Here is a 19214-nt window from a genome sequence, read left to right on the forward strand (position 1 = left end):
CGCTATATGGCACAGCTATGGGGCAATTCTGAACGGTGCAGAGCACTATATGGCACAGCTATGGGGCAATAAGGAACGGTGCAGAGCACTATATGGCACAGCTATGGGGCAATAAGGAACGGTGCAGAGCCCTATATGGCACAGCTATGGGGCAATTCTGAACGGTGCAGAGCACTATATGGCACAGCTATGGGGCAATTCTGAACGGTGCAGAGCACTATATGGCACAGCTATGGGGCAATAATGAACGGTGCAGAGCACTATATGGCACAGCTATGGGGCAATAATGAATGGTGCAGAGCACTATATGGCACAGCTATGGGGCAATAATGAACGGTGCAGAGCACTATATGGCACAGCTTTCTATGGTACAGCTGTGGGGCAATAATGAATGGTGCAGAGCACTATATGGCACAGCTATGGGGCCATAATGAACGGTATGGAGCATCTATTTTTATTTTTGAAATTCACCGGTAGCTGCTGCATTTTCCACCCTAGGCTTATACTCGAGTCAATAAGTTTTCCCAGTTTTTTGTGGCAAAATTAGGAGGGTCGGCTTTTACTCGGGTCGGCTTATACTCGAGTATATACGGTAGTCATATAAAATAAATTTTACCACTATCATGAATTGCAATATGTCATGAGAAAACATTCTCAGAATCACTGGGATCCATTGAAATGTTCCAGAGTTATTACCTAATGAGGAACAGTGGTCAGAATTGTAAAAATTGGCCCGGTCATGAACATGCAATCCACCCTCGGGGGCTGATAGGATTAACACCTTAACCCCCAATTTATACAATTCTGACCACTGTCCCTTTATGAGGTAATAACTCTGGAATACTTGCATGGATTCAGGTGATTCTGACAATGTTTTCTCGTGACATATTGTACTTCATGATAGTGGTAAAATTTATTTGATATGACTTGTGTTTAATTGTGAAAAAAATGGAAATTTGGCAAAAATTTTGCAAATGTCGCAATTTTCCAACTTTGATATTTCATGCCCTTAAATCAGAGATATGTCACACAAATTACTTAATAAGTAACATTTCCAACATGTCTAGTTTAGATCAGCACAATTTTGGAACCAAATGGTTTTTTTTTGTTAGGAGGTTATAAGGGTTAAAAGATGACCAGCGATTTCTAATTTTTACTACACCATTTTCTTTTTAGGGACCACATCACATATGAAGTCACTTTGAGGGGTCTATATGATAGAAAATACCCAAAAGTGACACCATTCTAAAAACTGCACCCCTTAAGGTGTTCAAAACCACATTCAAGAAGTTTATTAACCTTTCATGTGCTTCACAGGAATTTTTTATATGTTTTAAAAAAATGAACATTTAACTTTTTTTTTCACAAAAAATTTACTTCAGATCCAATTTGTTTTATTTTACCAAGGGTAAGAGGAAAAACTGGACACCATAAGTTGATGTCCAATTTGTCCTGCGTACGCCGATACCCCATATGTGGGGGTAAACCACTGTTTGGGCGCATGGCAGAGCTCGGAAGGGAAGGAGCGCTGTTTGACTTTTCAATGCAAAATTGGCTGGAATTGAGATAAAACGCCATGCCGCGTTTGGAGAGTCCCTGATGTGCCTAAACAGTGGAAACTCCCCACAAGTGACACCATTTTGGAAAGTAGACCCCCCAAGGAACTTACCTAGATGTGTTGTGAGAACTTTGAACCCCCAAGTGTTACAATAAAGTTTATAATGCAGAGCCATGAAAATAATGCCTATGCAGCATCAATAGTAAAAAGATATAATGTTAAAAATAATAAAAAATTGTGATATTCTCACCTTTTGGCGACCCCCGCAGCCTTCCCGATCCTCGCGATGCTTCCGGCAACTCCTGTTCCCAGCGATGCCTTGTGAATGACCCCAGATGACGTAGCATCATGTGAGACCGCTACGTCATCACAGGTCATTGTATCAAAGCATCTCTGGGAACGAGAGCATCGCTAAGGCCTGGGCTGGATCCGGGAGCCACCAGAAGGTGAGTATTATAACTATTTTTTATTCCCAGGGCCTGGAGGAGAGTCTCCTCTCCTCCACACCTGGGTATCATCCACACATGATCCGCTTACTTTGCGCATGGTGGGCATAGCCCCATGCGGAAAGTAAGCTGATCAATGCATTCCTATGTGTGTGGAATCACCACGATGCTATGTGATGTGATTCCGCTACGGAAAAATGCGCAGTATTAGCACAGCATTGCGGAAAACCATTGAATTCAATAGGTTGTGTTGTGCATGCGTTTTCGCAGCGGAAAAATGCTGCAAAAACGCATACAATCCGCAACGTGTGGACATAGCCTTATAGTTTGGGTTGTTACGGATGCGGCGATACTAAATATGTGTTCTTTTGTTGTTTATTATTTACATAAATAAATGTGTTTTTTGGAAAAATATTTTTTATTCCTTTATTTAAAAATTTTTAAATAAATATTTTTACACATGTTATTTTTTTTTTCTTAATTTGATTTTACTCTTTTACATTGTCCCAGGATGGGACATCACTGTATAAAGTCAGATCGCTGATCTGACACTTTGCAGAGCACTGTCAGGCAGTGTAGGATGCTTCTCAGCTCCTGCTCTCAGCAGGCACTGAGAAAGCCACCTCCCTGCAGGACTCGGAAGGACCCCGCGGCCATCTTGGATTCAGGGGCCTGCAGGGAGGAGAGGAGGTGGATGTGATCGCTTTGTTCTGAGGTCTCAGGGAATAACGCAGGGAGCCCCCTCCCTGCGCAGTGCTTCCCTATGCCTCCGGAACACTACGATCTTGTTTGATCGCAGTGTTCCGGGGTTTAAAGTGCCGGGTGTCAGCTGTGATAATCAGCTGACACCCTGCCACGATCGGCCTTACTCCCCCGTGAGCGCAGCTGATCACGTATGACTTTCTATCCCATTGATGGTTATACTGGCCTAGGTCACCTCGACGGGATAGTACGTTGGATGTCAGAAAGGGGTTAAGATACAATGCTGTGTCTTCACACTCACTTGTTACCTATTCAGTAATCTACTATATAATTGTCTAAGGGTCACTTCCGTCTGTCTTTCTGTCACGGATATTCATTGGTCGCGGCCTCTGTCTGTCATGGATTCCAAGTCGCTGATTGGTCGTGGCAAAACGCCCACGACCATTGCCACGATCAATCAGCGACACTCACACTCCGGAAGAAAATGGCCGCTCCTTACTCCCTGCACTCAGTGCCCGGCACCCGCATACACCCCTCCGGTCACCGCTCACACAGGGTTAATGCCGGCGGTAACGGACCGCGTTATGCCGCGGGTAACGCACTATGTAAATGCCGCTATTAACCCTCTGTGACCAAGTTTTTACTATTGACGCAGCCTATGCAGCATCAATAGTAAAAACATCTAATGTTAAAAATAATTAAAAAAATAAAAAATCATTATATACTCCCCTTTCCCGCTCCTCGCGATGCTCCGGCCGGTCCATGCAAACGGCACGTTCCGGTGGCAAGAATGGTCTGGTAGAAAGACCTGCCATGACGTCACGGTCATGTGACTGTGACGTCATCACAAGTCCTGCGCGAAAAGGACCTGCCGTGACGTCACGTTCATGTGACCGCGACACGGTCATGTGACCGCGACGTCATCACAGGTCCTGCACGAGAAGGACCTGACATGACGTCACGTGACCACCACGTCATCACACCCTGGGACAGGAAGCTGCCGCCTGCACCCCACACAGGCGACAGAACTACAACTCGCCTGCGGAAGGTGAACATATGTTTATTTTTTTAACCTGTGACATATGTGGCTGGGCAATATACTACGTAGCTGGGCAATATACTACGTGGCTCTGTGCTGTATACTACGTCGCTGTGCAATATACGTGGTTCTGTGCTGTATACTACGTCACTTGGCAATATACTACGTGGCTCTGTGCTGTATACTACGTAACTTGGCAATATACTACGTCACTGGGCAATATACTGCGTCACTGGTCAATATACTACGTCACTGGTCAATATACTACGTCACTGGTCAATATACTACGTCACTGGTCAATATACTACGTCACTGGGCAATATACTACGTCGCTGGGCAATATACAACGTCGCTGGGCAATATACTACGTCGCTGGGCAATATACTACGTGGCTGGGCAATATACTACGTTGCTGGGCAATATACTACGTGACTGGGCAATATACTACGTGGCTGGGCAGCAATATACTACGTGGACATGCATATTCTAGAATACCCGATGCGTTAGAATCGGGCCACCATCTAGTCATGGTATAATCTCTTTAATGTTTTTTGTTTATTTGTTTTTTTTTTTCTCTCAGGTTTCTAACATAGATGATGTACTTAGTCACCACACAAGTTTCCTTGACAACTGTTTGAAGGATTGCATGCTTACTAATCCTGAGCTTCTTAAGATCTTCTCAAAGCTTATGTCAGTGTGTGTTATGTTCACCAACTGCATGCAGGTAAGTATTGCATATCTTTCAAACTGTGTGTTTGTGTGTATTTAGTGAATCGAAAACGTCTACACACCTCTGTTAAAATTTTAGATTTTTTACATACAAAAAAGCTAGGTTATTAGATCCAATTAAATAGATTAAGGTGTAGCACAATAGGGTAAAATATAACCTTTAATGGAAAAATAGTCCAACAAAAATGTGTATAACATGAAGTGCAAATGTGCTAAGACCACTGTTATAATATTGTATGCAATTTTATAACAGTGGTATTTCTACCTGCTCAAGAGGGTGTTTTGATTGAGCTAATTCATCTTGTTTTTTTCATATTTTTGACATGAAAAAAATGAATACAATGAAGAATCTTTTTTTTTTTTACTTTTTTCACTTTTAATATCTCCCAAAATCTGTACAATTCAATTGAAAAACAAGCTGAAATCTTTTTTGTGTGTGGAAAAAGAAAATAAGTAAAATAATGTGGTTGAACCCTCAAGCTAATATTTTGTTGAAGTACCCTTTGAATTTATTGCATTCAGTTTTGTAGTTGTAGTCTATCAGCGTGGCAAATCTAGAATTGACAATCTTTGCCCATTCTTCTTTGCAGCAATGCTTCAAATCTGTCAGATTATGAGGGCATCTCATCTGTACATCACCTTCTAAAGGTTACCCACAGATCTTCAGTTGTTTCCAAGTATGGGATCTGACTGGGTCATTACAAAACTATGGGAGATTGTTGTCACATGCAATATACAACTAGTTATTGCCATTAATTCTTGCAGCTCCTTTAAATCCTTCAGGACCCAAGCATGTCTTCACCTTCATGCAGGACGAATTTTACCATTCTGACAAGTGTAATTTTATGTTTTAACCCCTTTCTGCCATTGGATGTACTATTCCGTCCATGTGGGGTGGGCCCTAATTCCCAAGGATGGAATAGTACGTCCAGCACGATCGGCCGCTCTCACGGGGGGAGCGCGGCCGGGTGTCAGCTGCCTATCGCAGCTGACATCCGGCACTATGTGCCAGGAGCGGTCACGGACTGCCCCCGGCACATTAACCCCCGGCACACCGCGATCAAACATGATCGCGGTGTGCCGGCGGTACAGGGAAGCATCGCGCAGGGAGGGGGCTCCCTGCGCGCTTCCCTGAGACCCCCGGAGCAACGCGATGTGATCGCGTTGCTGCGAGGGTCTCCTACCTCCTATCCCTGCAGGCCCCGGATCCAAAATGGCCGCGGGGCTGCATCCGGGTCCTGCAGGGATTACTTCCGGGTGCCGTGCAGGCTGCAGATGAAAGCTGCAGCCTGCACGGCTGTAAGTGAGATCGGTGATCTGACAGAGTGCTGTGCACACTGTCAGATCAACGATCTGTAATGTCCCCCCCTGGGACAAAGTAAAAAAGTGAAAAAAAAAATTCCCACATGTGTAAAAAAAAATAAATAAATAAATAAAGAAAAAAATATATATATATTATTCCCATAAATACATTCCTTTATCTAAATACAAAAAATCAAACAATAAAAGTACACATTTAGTATTGCCGCGTCCGTAACGACCCCACCTATAAAACTATATCACTAGTTAACCCCTTCAGTGAACACCGTAAAAAAAAAAAAAAAAAAACGAGGCAAAAAACAACGCTTTATTCTCATACCGCCAAACAAAAAGTAGAATAACACGCGATCAAAAAGATAGATATAAATAACCATGGTACCGCTGAAAACGTCATCTTGTCCCGCAAAAAACGAGCCTCCATATAGCATCGTCAGTGAAAAAATAAAAAAGTTATAGTCCTCAGAATAAAGCGATGCCAAAATAATTATTTTTTCTATAAAATAGTTTTTATCGTATAAAAGCGCCAAAACATAAAAAAAATGATATAAATGAGGTATCGCTGTAATCGTACTGACCCGAAGAATAAAACTGCTTTATCAATTTTACCAAACGCGGAACGGTATAAACGCCTCCCTCAAAAGAAATTCATGAATAGCTGGTTTTTGGTCATTCTGCCTCACAAAAATTGGAATAAAAAGCGATCAAAAAATCTCCCGTGCCCGAGCATGTTACCAGTAAAAACGTCAACTCGTTCCGCAAAAAACAAGACCTCACATGACTTTGTGGACTCAAATATGGAAAAATTATAGCTCTCAAAATGTGGTAACGCAAAAAATATTTTTTGCAATAAAAAGCTTCTTTTAGTGTGTGACGGCTGCCAATCATAAAAATCAGCTAAAAAACCCGCTATAAAAGTAAATCAAACCCCCCTTCATCACCCCCTTAGTTAGGGAAAAATAAAAAAATTTAAAAAATGTATTTATTTCCATTTTACCATTAGGGTTAGGGTTAGGGCTAGGGTTGGGGCTAGGGTTAGGGTTGGGGCTAGGGTTAGGGTTGGGGCTAGGGTTAGGGTTGGGGCTAGGGTTAGGGCTAGGGTTAGGGTTAAAGCTACAGTTAGGGTTGGGGCTAAAGTTAGGGTTAGGGTTGGGGCTAAAGATAGGGTTAGGGTTTGGATTACATCTACGGTTGGGAATAGGGTTGGGATTAGGGTTAGGGGTGTGTCTGGGTTAGAGGTGTGGTTAGGGTTACCATTGGGATTAGGGTTAGGGGTGTGTTTGGATTAGGGTTTCAGTTATAATTGAGGGGTTTCCACTGTTTAGGCACATCAGGGGCTCTCCAAATGCGACATGGCGTCCGATCTCAATTTCAGCCAATTTTGCGTTGAAAAAGTAAAACAGTGCTCTTTCCCTTCCGAGCTCTCCCGTGCACCCAAACAGGGGTTTACCCCAACATATGGGGTATCAGCGTACTCTGAACACATTGGAGAACAACTTTTGGGGTCCAATTTCTCCTGTTACCCTTGGGAAAATACAAAACTGGGGGCTAAAAAATAATTTTGGGGGGAAATTTTTTTTTTTTAATTTTCACGGCTATGAGTTATAAACTGTAGTGAAACACTTGAGGGTTCAAAACTCTCACAACACAACTCTAGATGAGTTGCTTAGGGGGTCTACTTTCCAAACTGGTGTCACTTGTGGGTTTTTATTACTGTTTAGGTACATTAGGGCTCTGCAAACGCAATGTGAGGCCTGCAGACCATTCCATCTAAGTCTACATTCAAAATGGCGCTCCATCCCTTCCGAGCCCTCCCATGCGCCCAAACAGTGGTTCCCTCCCACATATGGGGTATCAGCGTACTCAGGACAAATTGGACAACAACTTTTGGGGTCCAATTTCTCCTGTTACCCTCGGGAAAATACAAAACTGGGGGCTAAAAAATAATTTTTGTGGAAAAAAAATATTTTTTTTTTGCATGGCTCTGCGTTATAAACTGTAGTGAAACAATTGGGGGTTCAAAGCTCTCACAACACATCTAGATGAGTTCCTTAGGGGGTCTACTTTCCAAAATGGTGTCACTTGTGGGGGGTTTCTACTGTTTAGGTACATTAGGGCCTCTGCAAACGCAATGTGACGCCTGCAGACCATTCCATCTAAGTCTGCATTCCAAATGGCGCTCCTTCCCTTCCGAGCCCTCCCATGCGCCCAAACGGTGGTTCCCCCCCACATATGGGGTATCAGCGTACTCAAGACAAATTGGACAACAACTTTTGGGGTCCAATTTCTCCTGTTACCCTTGGGAAAATACAAAACTGGGGGCTAAAAAATAATTTTGGGGGGGAAATTTTTTTTTTTTTATTTTCACGCCTATGCGTTATAAACTGTAGTGAAACACTTGAGGGTTCAAAACTCTCACAACACATCTAGATGAGTTGCTTAGGGGGTCTACTTTCCAAAATGGTGTCACTTGTGGGTTTTTTTTACTGTTTAGGTACATTAGGGCTCTGCAAACGCAATGTGACGCCTGCAGACCATTCCATCTAAGTCTGCATTCAAAATGGCGCTCCATCCCTTCCGAGCCCTCCCATGCGCCCAAACAGTGGTTCCCCCCCCACATATGGGGTATCAGCGTACTCAGGACAAATTGGAAAACAACTTTTGGGGTCCAATTTCTCCTGTTACCCTCGGGAAAATACAAAACTGGGGGCTAAAAAATAATTTTTGTGGGAAAAAAATGTTTGTTTTATTTTTATGGCTCTGCATTATAAACTTCTGTGAAGCACTTGGTGGGTCAAAGTGCTCACCACACCTCTAGATAAGTTCCTTAGGGGGTCTACTTTCCAAAATGGTTTCACTTATGGGGGGTTTCAATGTTTAGGCACATTAGTGGCTCTCCAAACGCAACATGGCATCCCACCTCAATTCCTGTCAATTTTGCATTGAAAAGTCAAACGGCGCTCCTTCCCTTCCGAGCTCTCCTATGCGCCCAAACAGTGGTTTACCCCCACATATGGGGTATCAGCGTACTCAGGACAAATTGGACAACAACTTTTGGGGTCCAATTTCTTCTCTTACCCTTGGGAAAATAAAAAATTGGGGGTGAAAAGATAATTTTTGTGAAAAAATATGATTTTTTATTTTTACGGTTCTGCATTATAAACTTCTGTGAAGCACTTGGTGGATCAAAGTGCTCACCACACCTCTAGATAAGTTCCTTAGGGGGTCTACTTTCCAAAATGGTGTCACTTGTGGGGGGTTTCAATGTTTAGGCACATTAGTGGCTCTCCAAACGCAACATGGCGTCCCACCTCAATTCCTGTCAATTTTGCATTGAAAAGTCAAACGGCGCTCCTTCCCTTCCGAGCTCTCCTATGCGCCCAAACAGTGGTTTACCCCCACATATGGGGTATCAGCGTACTCAGGACAAATTGTACAACATCATTTGGGGTCCATTTTCTCCTGTTACCCTTGGTAAAATAAAACAAATTGGAGCTGAAGTAAATTTTGTGTGAAAAAAAAGTTAAATGCTCATTTTTATTTAAACATTCCAAAAATTCCTGTGAAACACATAAAGGGGTAATAAACTTCTTGAATGTGGTTTTGAGCACATGGTGTCACACTTGGGTATTTTCTATCATATAGACCCCTCAAAATGACTTCAAATGAGATGTGGTCCCTAAAAAAAATGGTGTTGTGAAAATGAGAAATTGCTGGTCAAATTTTAACCCTTATAACTCCCTAACAAAAAAAAATGTTGGTTCCAAAATTGTGCTGATGTAAAGTAGACATGTGAGAAATGTTACTTATTAAGTATTTTGTGTGACATATCACTGTGATTTAATTGCATAAAAATTCAAAGTTGGAAAATTGCGAAATTTTCAAAATTTTCGCCAAATTTCCCTTTTTTTCACAAATAAACGCAGGTAATATCAAAAATTTTTTACCACTATCATGAAGTACAATATGTCACGAGAAAACAATGTCAGAATCACCGGGATCCGTTGAAGCGTTCCAGAGTTATAACCTCATAAATGGACAGTGGTCAGAATTGTAAAAATTGGCCAGGTCCATAACGTGCAAACCACCCTTGGGGGTGAAGGGGTTAACAACTCTGGAACACTTCAATTAATACCACTGATTCAGACACTGGTTTATCATGACATATTGTAATTCATGATAGTGGTAAAATTTCTTCGATATATGATTTGCTTTTATTTGTGAAAAAATGGAAATTTAGCAATTTTCAATTTTTTATTTTTTTTAGGCCCTTTAATCAGTTATATTGCCAAAAATAGTTAATAAATAACATTTCACACATGTCTACTTAACATCAGCACAATTTTTTAAACTTTTTTTTTTGTTAGGAAATTATAAGAGTTAAAAGTTAATTAACGATTTCTTATAAAAAAAAAATTACAAAACAATTTTTTAGGGACCACAATACATTTGAAGTGACTTTAAGGGGTCTACATGTTAGAAAATATCCAAAAGTGTCACCAATCTAAAAACTGCACTGCTCTAGGTGCTCAAAACCACGTTCAAGAATTTTATTAAGCCTTCAGGTGCATCACATGAATTTTTGGAATGTGGAAAGACAAAATGAACATTTAGCGTTTTTCACAAAAATGTTACTTTAGACCAATTTTTTTTTTATTTTTACAATGGTAACAGAAAATGATGGACCCCAAACTTTGATGTTCAATTTCTCCTGCGCATTCTGATACCCCATATGGGGGGGGGGGTATGGGCACATGCAGGGCTCGGAGGGGAAGGAACACAATTTAACTTTTTGAATGCATAATTTGCTAGAATAATTCGTGGATGGCATGTCATGTTTGGAGAGCCCCTGATGTACCTAAACAGTGTAAACAGCCCACAAGTGACCCCATTTTGAAAACTAGACCCCTCAAGAAATGTATCTAGATGTGTGTTGTGTACTCAGAAGCCCCCTGTGCTTCACAGAAGTTTATAATGTAGAAAATAAATAATGCCGTGAAAACCAAAAAAAATCAAATTTTTCCCACAAAAATGTTATTTTAGCCCCAATTTTTTTATTTGCACAAGGTAACAGGAGAAAATTGAACTCAAAATTTGTTGTGCAGTTTCTCCTGAGTATGCGGATACCCAATATGTGGGGGTATGCTACTGCTTGGGTGCAAGACAGGGCTCAGAAAGGAAGTGATGTTTTGGAATGCAAACTTTCATGGAATGATCTGACGGTGTCATGTCGTGTTTAGCCAGCCCCTGATGTGCCTAAACAGTGGTAAACTCCCACAAATTACCCCCTTTGTTAAACAAGACCCCCTCAAGGAATCTGCCTATAGATGTGTCGTGAGCACCTTGAACCCACAATTTTGATCTGTGGCAATGAAGAAAAAAAATTCACCCAAAAATGTTTTTAGCCCCAAACGTTTTCATTTTCAAAAGGATAGTATGACAAAATGGACCTTAACGTTTGTTGTGCAATTTCTCCTAAGTATGCCGATACCCCATATTTGGTCAAAAACTACTTTTCAGGCACAGTGTAAATCTCAGAAGGGAAGAAGCACCATATTGGAGTTCAGATTTTGCTGGACTGGTTTGAGGGTTTCATGTTACATTGTCAAAGCTCGAAAGGTTCCAGAACACCAGAACTCCCCATAAGAGACCCCATTTTACAAACTACACCTCTCAATTAATTCATCTAGGGGTGCAGTGATCATATTGACACCACAGATGGGTCACAAAAAATTTTAACATTGGGCTGTGAAAATAATTACATTTTTACCTCCAAAATGTTATTTTAACCCCAGATTTACATTTTCACACTGGGAAATGGGTAAAAATGGCACCAAAATTTGTCTTACAATTTCTGCTGAATGTGGAAATAAAATATGTGGCTGTACAGTAGTAGTGCTGGTACTGTTTGTCCTTCTTTTCAGAAGTGCACAAAACTGTGGCAGTCGGCACATTTATGGACGCCTGAAAGACAGACACTGCTCAATCACAGGCCAGACAGCATTCACAGTGCCTTCATTTAATTTTACACTGTTCCTAGTGTTGTATAATTGATTAAACAACTTTATTCTTCCAGTCGGTGCGATTACAGCAAATCCAAATTTCTATCCGATTTTTATGTTTGGCTACTGCCATACACTAAAAGACCCTTTTTTTTTTTTTTTTTGCAAAAACAAGTTTTTGCACCGCCGTATTTTGAGAGCTATAATTTTTTGTTATTTCTGCTGACAGTCATGTGAGGGCTTGTTTTTTACTAGGCGAGTTGACTTTTTTATTGGTACTATTTTCGGGCACATGACAGTTTTTGAAAGCTTTCTTTTCCAGTTTTTGAGAGTCAGAATGAACAAACACCAGCAGTTCAGGAATTGTTTTTTGTTTGTTTTTATGCCATTCTGCGTGTGGTAAAATTGATATGACAGCTTTATTCTTCGGTTAACTACGGTTACAGCTATACCACATTTATATAGTTTTTTTTATGTTTTGTCATTTTTTGTAATCGAAACTATTTTATAGAAATATTAATTACACTGGTCAACACAAAAAAAAATTATCAGCAAAGGTAATATGTCTGTTTTAAGGAGTTTGATGTGCTTATTCCAAAAATATGCTTAGTTTTGCTCTATCACATAAAGTTTCTGTATTTTTGTTATGTTATTTCTGCATTTGTGCATTCAATGTATGTTATTCCTATTTCTTTGCTTGTCTTACTTAATTGTGAATTTTCTTATAGGGACAACATCAGTAAAGGTTTTAGTGAGTTTTATGGGAAGGAGTATTGACAGTGCAGTCAACCAATGACTGCTTCTCGGAAAGTCACATGTTATGGGGAGGAGCTAACTGTTATGAAGTGGTAAGATTTGAGTCAGTCAGAAAAGGATGGTGATGGCAGCAAGGACTGGTATGTGAGACTCTGAAAGGAGACAGGCCTCTACAGTGATCTGTGCTCTGCCACAGGGAGATAGAAGGGAAGGACGCGGACAGCTAACATTGTGAGAGGATTTTCACTGCATTTCTGGGAGGGCAAGTTGCCTCAGAGGGAAGAAAACAGCTCAGCCACTGAGGTGAAAATGAGTGAAAGTCTCCACAGAGAGAGAACCTGAAAGCAGCCAATATCACACTGAGAAACTGCCAGTCTGCAAATGTTCATCTATAAGGAAGAGGCTGACCCGTTTACCTCACAACTGTATATAGTTATCTACCAGCTTACCTCCAAGTAAAATCTCTGTCATCTCTGAGGAAATATCTACATATAGTTGGTCAGCTCATCACATTTTTTTTAGTTTGTCACCACCATTGAACTGAATTTACTCTTCTGTTTGATCTGATTGAAAGGAGAAAAATGCCCAATTGTCTGAACATATTCTGCTATGTGTTGTCATGACTCTACACAGGATGGTTCCGCCTCCGTCCTGGTCAGGTCAGGGTTAATTATAGTTTGTCTCTTTTTGGTTCTGGGGTGGCTATTTAATGTTGACAGTTCCAGAATTTGGTGTCGGTGATACTTCCGTACCCTTGGTTTATGCTTGCTGACCCAGGTTAGTCGTACGTAAACGTTTCTCTGTGCTTGTATGCTTTGCTGTGTATGACCCAGTTTGTCCCCTGATTTTTGCCTCTGTATCCTGCTTTGTACTGCCCTGTCCTCTCCAGTTATCTGACACCTTGGCTTGTCTCCTTTTACTCTGTGCTATCCCTAGATACTACGCTCTCGTCTGGCTTTTGACCCTTAGCTTTCCTTGACTACGTTTACTGTCTGTGCATTGCACTCTGCAGTCATTTGCCTTCCCTGCACTCACGCGTGGTGACTCTACCCCCTGGTCACGTGACTGCTCAGTGCCAGGTCCTGTGCTCACTACATAGTCTCAGGTCCTTGCACAGCGTGTCGTGTTCCTGTGCTCTTTCCCGTGCCCTCTGCTAGCGCCCCCCTAGATAGCGCCAGTGACACCTTTGGTGTCATCACATTATTAACGACCCATACGATTTTTCTGTGTTTTTTTTGTGTGTGTGCTGGTTATGGACTCGCTGCATGCTCTGTCAGATCAGGTATCTAATCTGACCAAGATGTTGCAGAACCTATCTGAAGAGCAAAGAGCGTTGGTGGCTTCTCACCTACAGGTACAGAGGGAGTTGGCAGATGCAGTAAATGCTGTTTGGGATGCCTCTTCCTCGTCTGGCAATGGAGAAGGTACTGTGTCTGATATTTCCTTATCCTCTCCTGAACCCTCTATTAAACTTACGGATACCTTTTCTGGGGGTAAGAAAAAATTCAGGGTATTCAAAGAGAGTTGTAAATTACTTTTCTCCCTGCCTCCTCGGTCTTCGGGCGATGAGTCAAAGGGTGGGGATAGTTATTTCCCTGTTACATGAGGGGCCGCAATCCTGGGCTTCTCCCTATCTCCTACCTCCCCTCTGTTGATCAGTTCTTCGAGGCCTTGGGTCTTGTTTACTATGAACCTGATTGGGTGAGATTGGAAGAGGGCACAATTGTGTTTTACCCAGGGAAAGCGCTCAGTTGAGTGGTACTGTTCAGAGTACAGGCGATGGGCACCCGAGATTTCCTGGAACGACTCGGCATTCAAGGGGCTGTTCCGACGGGGTCTCTCTGAGCATGTAAAGGATGCCTTGGCCCTGCACCCACCGCCCGACTCTCTGGAGGAGGCCATGACCCAGGCCGTCCTTATGGACCACAGGCTGAGAGACATGTGTTGTGCAATGAGATGCTCCTCTGTTGCCAGTGAAACCGGAGCCTTCGTCGTCGGTTGAGCCCATGGAGGTGAGGGCTGTTTCCATGATGGAAAAGGAGAGCAGACGCTGCAGAGAGAACAAACTCTGCTTCTATTGTGGAGAGCCAGGTCATTGGAGAAAGGACTGTCCCCCGGATTCCAAGTTCTCGGGAAACGACTAGGTCTGTGTAACTGCCGAGGAGGTTACTCAGACCCACATGTACTTTTTTTTTCTCAGCCTTCTAACTATTGTTAAAAGTGGAAGTAGGAGTGAACAGTTGTTTTTTTTTCCTCTTCTGCTTTTGTGTGTCCAGTGAACTTGATTGACTCAAGGTTGGTGGCTCACTGTTAGATAGGAACAGTCAGGTTGGACAAACCCATGAGTGGTGGCTATTGACTCAACTCCGTTCACCAAGGACGGGATCCGCTCTTTTACCAAATAATTCGGTCCTTAAGGTGGGGTCTGTTCATCTGGAGCATCTAGCCTGTTTCGTTCTGGACAACCTCCCTGCTAGTTTGGTTTTGGAGTTTCCTTGGCTGCAATTTCATAATCCAGTCATTGACTGGGAGGCCCGGGAAATTGTTAAATTGGGATCCAACTGTGAAAACAAATGTCTGAATTCTGTGTCTGTGTCATCCATCGGTCTGGAGGGTATTCCGGAGTACCTGAAGGACTTCGAGGACGTGTTCTTTGAAAATCAGGCCAAGGGGTTACCACCACACCGCCTTTTTGATTGTGCCATTGACCTGATTCCTGGGGCTAAATTGTCTAAGGCCCGATTGTTTAACATTTCTGGTCCCGAGAGGGTCGTCATGAAGGAGTACATGTCTGAGAGTCTTCGCAAGGGGCATATCCGTCCTTTTGTGTCTCCTGTTGCTGCAGGGGTTTTTTTGTAATAAAAAAAAAAAGACTGGTCTCCGCCCATGCCTTGACTTTCAGGAACTGCATACGATTACTGTAAGAAACACATCCTCTCCCACTCATTCCCGATTTGTGTAACCAATTATCTGGGGTCAAATTGGTTTTCAAAACTAGACTTGTGGGGGACATATAACCTCATCCGGGTGCGGGAGGGGGATGAGTGGAAATACGCATTTCTCACCTGAGAAGGGCTTTTTGAAACTTTAGTATAGAAGAACATGGCACTCGCTAGAAATGGTGCTGTTGGTGCTCAAGTCAAGCGTCCAACCCGTTGAAATATAGTAATGAACTTGGCACTCGGTATATGCAAATGTGGAGCTTAGTTTTATTTATACATCCAGACACAATGGTTATGAACGTTTTCAGTCCATCAAAGGACCTTCATCAGAACACTCTTTAGCATGAACTGGATGTGGAAGGATGCTCTGTAAACGGAAATGAGTGTCCGAATTAAGTTAACCTGCTGCAAACCGGTGTATGCTGTATACCAGCTGGGGAACATGAGCCAATGAAGCGCATAAGGTAAAGGCAATATAATTGCAAGGGAACGGCGCTGTATCCAAGTCCTAGTGTGTGCCGTGCATAACTTTAGTTATGCTGTTTGGTCTGACCAATGCCCCTGCGGTTTTCGGGAGAACCAACTTTTCGCTAAACTAGAGAAGGGCTCGTTTTTCATCCATTGGGGTTCATTGTCTCTAGTGATTGGTTTCGTATGGATCCCAAAAAGGTACAGGCCATTGTAGATTGGGTTAAAACCCAGGGACCTGAAGGGCCTTCAATGCTTCTTGGGATTCGTCAATTACTACCGGAGGTTTATTAAAGGTTAAAGGGTTTTCTCAGGTGGTCAAGCCCCTCACTGACTTGACACAGAAGGAGGCTGATGTCAAGAACTGGTCTGCCTCAGCGGTAGTGGCGTTTCTCACTCTGAAAAAATCTTTCATGACTGCCCCAGTTCTGGTACAGCCAGATCTATCTGAGCCCTTTATAGTAGAGGTCGATGACTCGGGGGTGGGGGCAGTGTTGTCCCAGGGGCCCCGCCACCTTGACCAATTTGAGACTCTGTGCCTTCTCCAAAAAGTTCTCCCCGGCGAAAAGAAATTATGACGTGGATAATCGGGAACTTCTTGCGGTTTAGTTGGCCTTTGAAGAATGGAGGCATTTTTTGAAGGGGCGGTTCATCTCATTACTGTAGTTATGGACCATAAGAACATGGCGTATATTTAGTCTGCTAAAAGGTTGATCCCCAGACAGGCCAGATAGTCACTTGTCTTTTCCCAGCTTCATTTCTTGATCATTTTTCGTCCAGGATCCAAGAATGTGAAGGCCGATGGATGCCTTGCCTCGAAGTCTGGAACCAGTTTCTACCCCCGAGCCTCCATCCTCCATTCTTCAACCTGGGGTGGTAGTGGCTGATGTGTCTGCAGGTTTGGAATGGGAGATTTGGGAAGCCCAGGCTCCCCCATCCAAGCCGGTGGGAAAATTGTTTGTTCTCCAGGAGTTCCATGGCTTGGCGCTGAGTGGACACCCGGGGACTTCAGCTTCTTGTGGGGCTATCATGAGGGTTTTTTGGTGGACCTCGCTTACGTCTGATGTGAAGAAGTTTGTGTCTGCCTGTGAAGATTGTGCCTGCCCTAAGAGCTCTTATAACCGGCCGGACGGGGAATTGGTGCATTTGCCAGTTCCTGATACACCATGGACACATTTGTCCATGGACTTTATAACCAATCTTCCTCCCTCCAACGGTAATACTGTCATCTGGGTGGTGGAGGACAGGTTTACGAAGCAAGCACACTTAGTACCCTTAGTGGCACTACCCTCTGCCGAGACCTTGTTTAGGTTGTTAGTTCAACATGTGCTTAGTTTGCGTGGTGTGCAGTTTGTGTCCAAGTTTTGGAGGGCGTTTTGTAAAAGGTTGGCTATTGAGTCATTTTCGTCGGCCTACCATCCGGAGACCAATGGTCAGGCCGAACGGATCAATCAGTCGTTAGAATAAATTTTGCGCTGCCTTGCCACCTCCAGTCAAGAGAACTGGTCCAATGCCTTGCCTTTTGCAGAGTTTTCGTTCAACAACAGTGTTAGGCATTCTACAGGCACCTCCCATTTCTTCTGTATTTGTGGGTTTAATCCACACTTTGGGGAGCTTTCTTGCCTGGATTCGGGTTGCCCGGTGGCTGATATTGCTGTACAGCAGTTGGGAAAATTATGATGGGAGGGCCAAAAGAATATTGGGGAGGCTCAGAGGAAGTTTAAGCTTTTGCTGACAGAAGACGGACTGTGGGACCAACCTTTGGGTTGGGGATAAAGTGTGGCTGTCCACCAGGAACATTAAGTTTAAAGTTCCTTTGGCAATATTGGAAACAAAGTTTATTGGTCCCTATGATATCAAGGAGGTGGTTAACCCAGTGGCATTTTGTTTGCATCTTCCAGCGTCTTTTAAGATCCCCAGTGTGTTCCATAGGGCCCTGCTGAAACCATTTGGGGCTGTAAAAGAAGCATCATTGGGTTCTTCGCTGCCTGTATTGGTGGATAGTAAGGAGGAGTATGAGGTTGAGCACATCATGGATTCCTGGTTGGTCCGCTTTCCCTCCAGTATCTTCTGCACTGGAAGGGGTATGGTCCTGAAGATCGATCTTGGGTTCCTGCCCGGTCGGTTTATGCCGATCGTCTGGGGCGCTTTCATGCTCGGTTTCCTGGGAAATCTGAAGGTCCGATGGCCCCCCGTTGAGAGGGGAGTGCTGTCATGACTCTGGACAGGATGGTTCCGCCTCCATCCTGGTAAGGTCAGGGTTAATTTTAGTTCGCCTCTCTTTGGTTCTGGGGCGGCTATTTAATGTTGGCAGTTCCTGGATTTGGTGTCAGTGATACTTCCGTACCATCGGTTTGTGGCTGCTGACTGTCAGGACTCTGAACATTTTTTACCTTTTGTGCATTACTGCCCTTTTCCAAGATGGCGTCTTTGGTCTCATGTGCATTGTGCCTTCCTGCTATAAAACTCCACCCCAGCCTTCAGTCTGTGCTAGAGTATTCTGCCTTGCATCCAGCTCCTGACCTCTGATTACTCCCTGGCTATATACCTGCTCCTGTGAGCCTGTGTGGTGATCCTGCTACACTGCTCTGAGTTCCTGCTGCATACACTAGTTCCAGTAATCCTCCTTCATCTGCTGCTCGTGTTTACTTCCATCTGCATTTGCTGGACATGTAAGCTGTTTCTGCTCTGCAAGAACCTGAGACTATTAACCAGGCCTCCCTGGTTGAGCTAAGATATGATTTGAACTGCCTTATAGCATATCTATCTATGTTTGGACTAAGACAAGGATTTATTTGTGTCAAGTATCCTCAAGAATAATTGTGCTTGATTGCATTTTCCTCTGAAGTTTCCTAAAGACTGCTAAGCTGCATTTATTATTTGCACCAAGTGTTGTGGACTTGAGTTTCTCTCTGCACCTGTTTGAATCACCGTGTGATAATATAGACTTTACCACTTATAAAACTGTGTCCTGTAGTTGTCTTGTTCCACGCAAAGAGTCTGAGTCACCACAAGAGCTAGAGACATTTATACAGCATTGTCCGCGCATTGACATTCGCCTTACTGAGCGTAGGCAGGAGAAATTTGCTGCATATAACCGTATTTCTAACGTTTCCCTTCCTTCCAAAGAGCCTGCCGGTAAAACCTCTCGGGAGGTGGAGGAGGTGCCCATGCAAATTGATTCCGTTCAGAGGCGCGAGATCAGTGAGTGCCGGGAGCATCGTCTTCGTGAAAGTCTATGTTTCTACTGCGGCC

General features: G+C 43.2%; 1 protein-coding gene across 3 annotated transcripts in view; it reads left to right on the top strand.

Moving 5' to 3' along the window:
* The window catches only part of TUBGCP2 (tubulin gamma complex component 2), a 362650-nt gene that overhangs the window by 303712 nt on the left and 39724 nt on the right, over window positions 1-19214 (top strand). For 2 of the 3 annotated variants that reach the window (XM_077259452.1, XM_077259454.1), the window contains exon 15: window positions 4326-4469. The exons of the other annotated variant lie outside the window; for it this stretch is intronic. In XM_077259452.1, the coding sequence (XP_077115567.1) occupies window positions 4326-4469 (144 nt within the window). The remainder of the gene's footprint in view (window positions 1-4325; window positions 4470-19214) is intronic. 3 annotated transcript variants of the gene reach the window in all.

The sequence above is a fragment of the Ranitomeya variabilis genome, chromosome 4, assembly GCF_051348905.1.
Source record: "Ranitomeya variabilis isolate aRanVar5 chromosome 4, aRanVar5.hap1, whole genome shotgun sequence".
NCBI lineage: Eukaryota > Metazoa > Chordata > Amphibia > Anura > Dendrobatidae > Ranitomeya > Ranitomeya variabilis.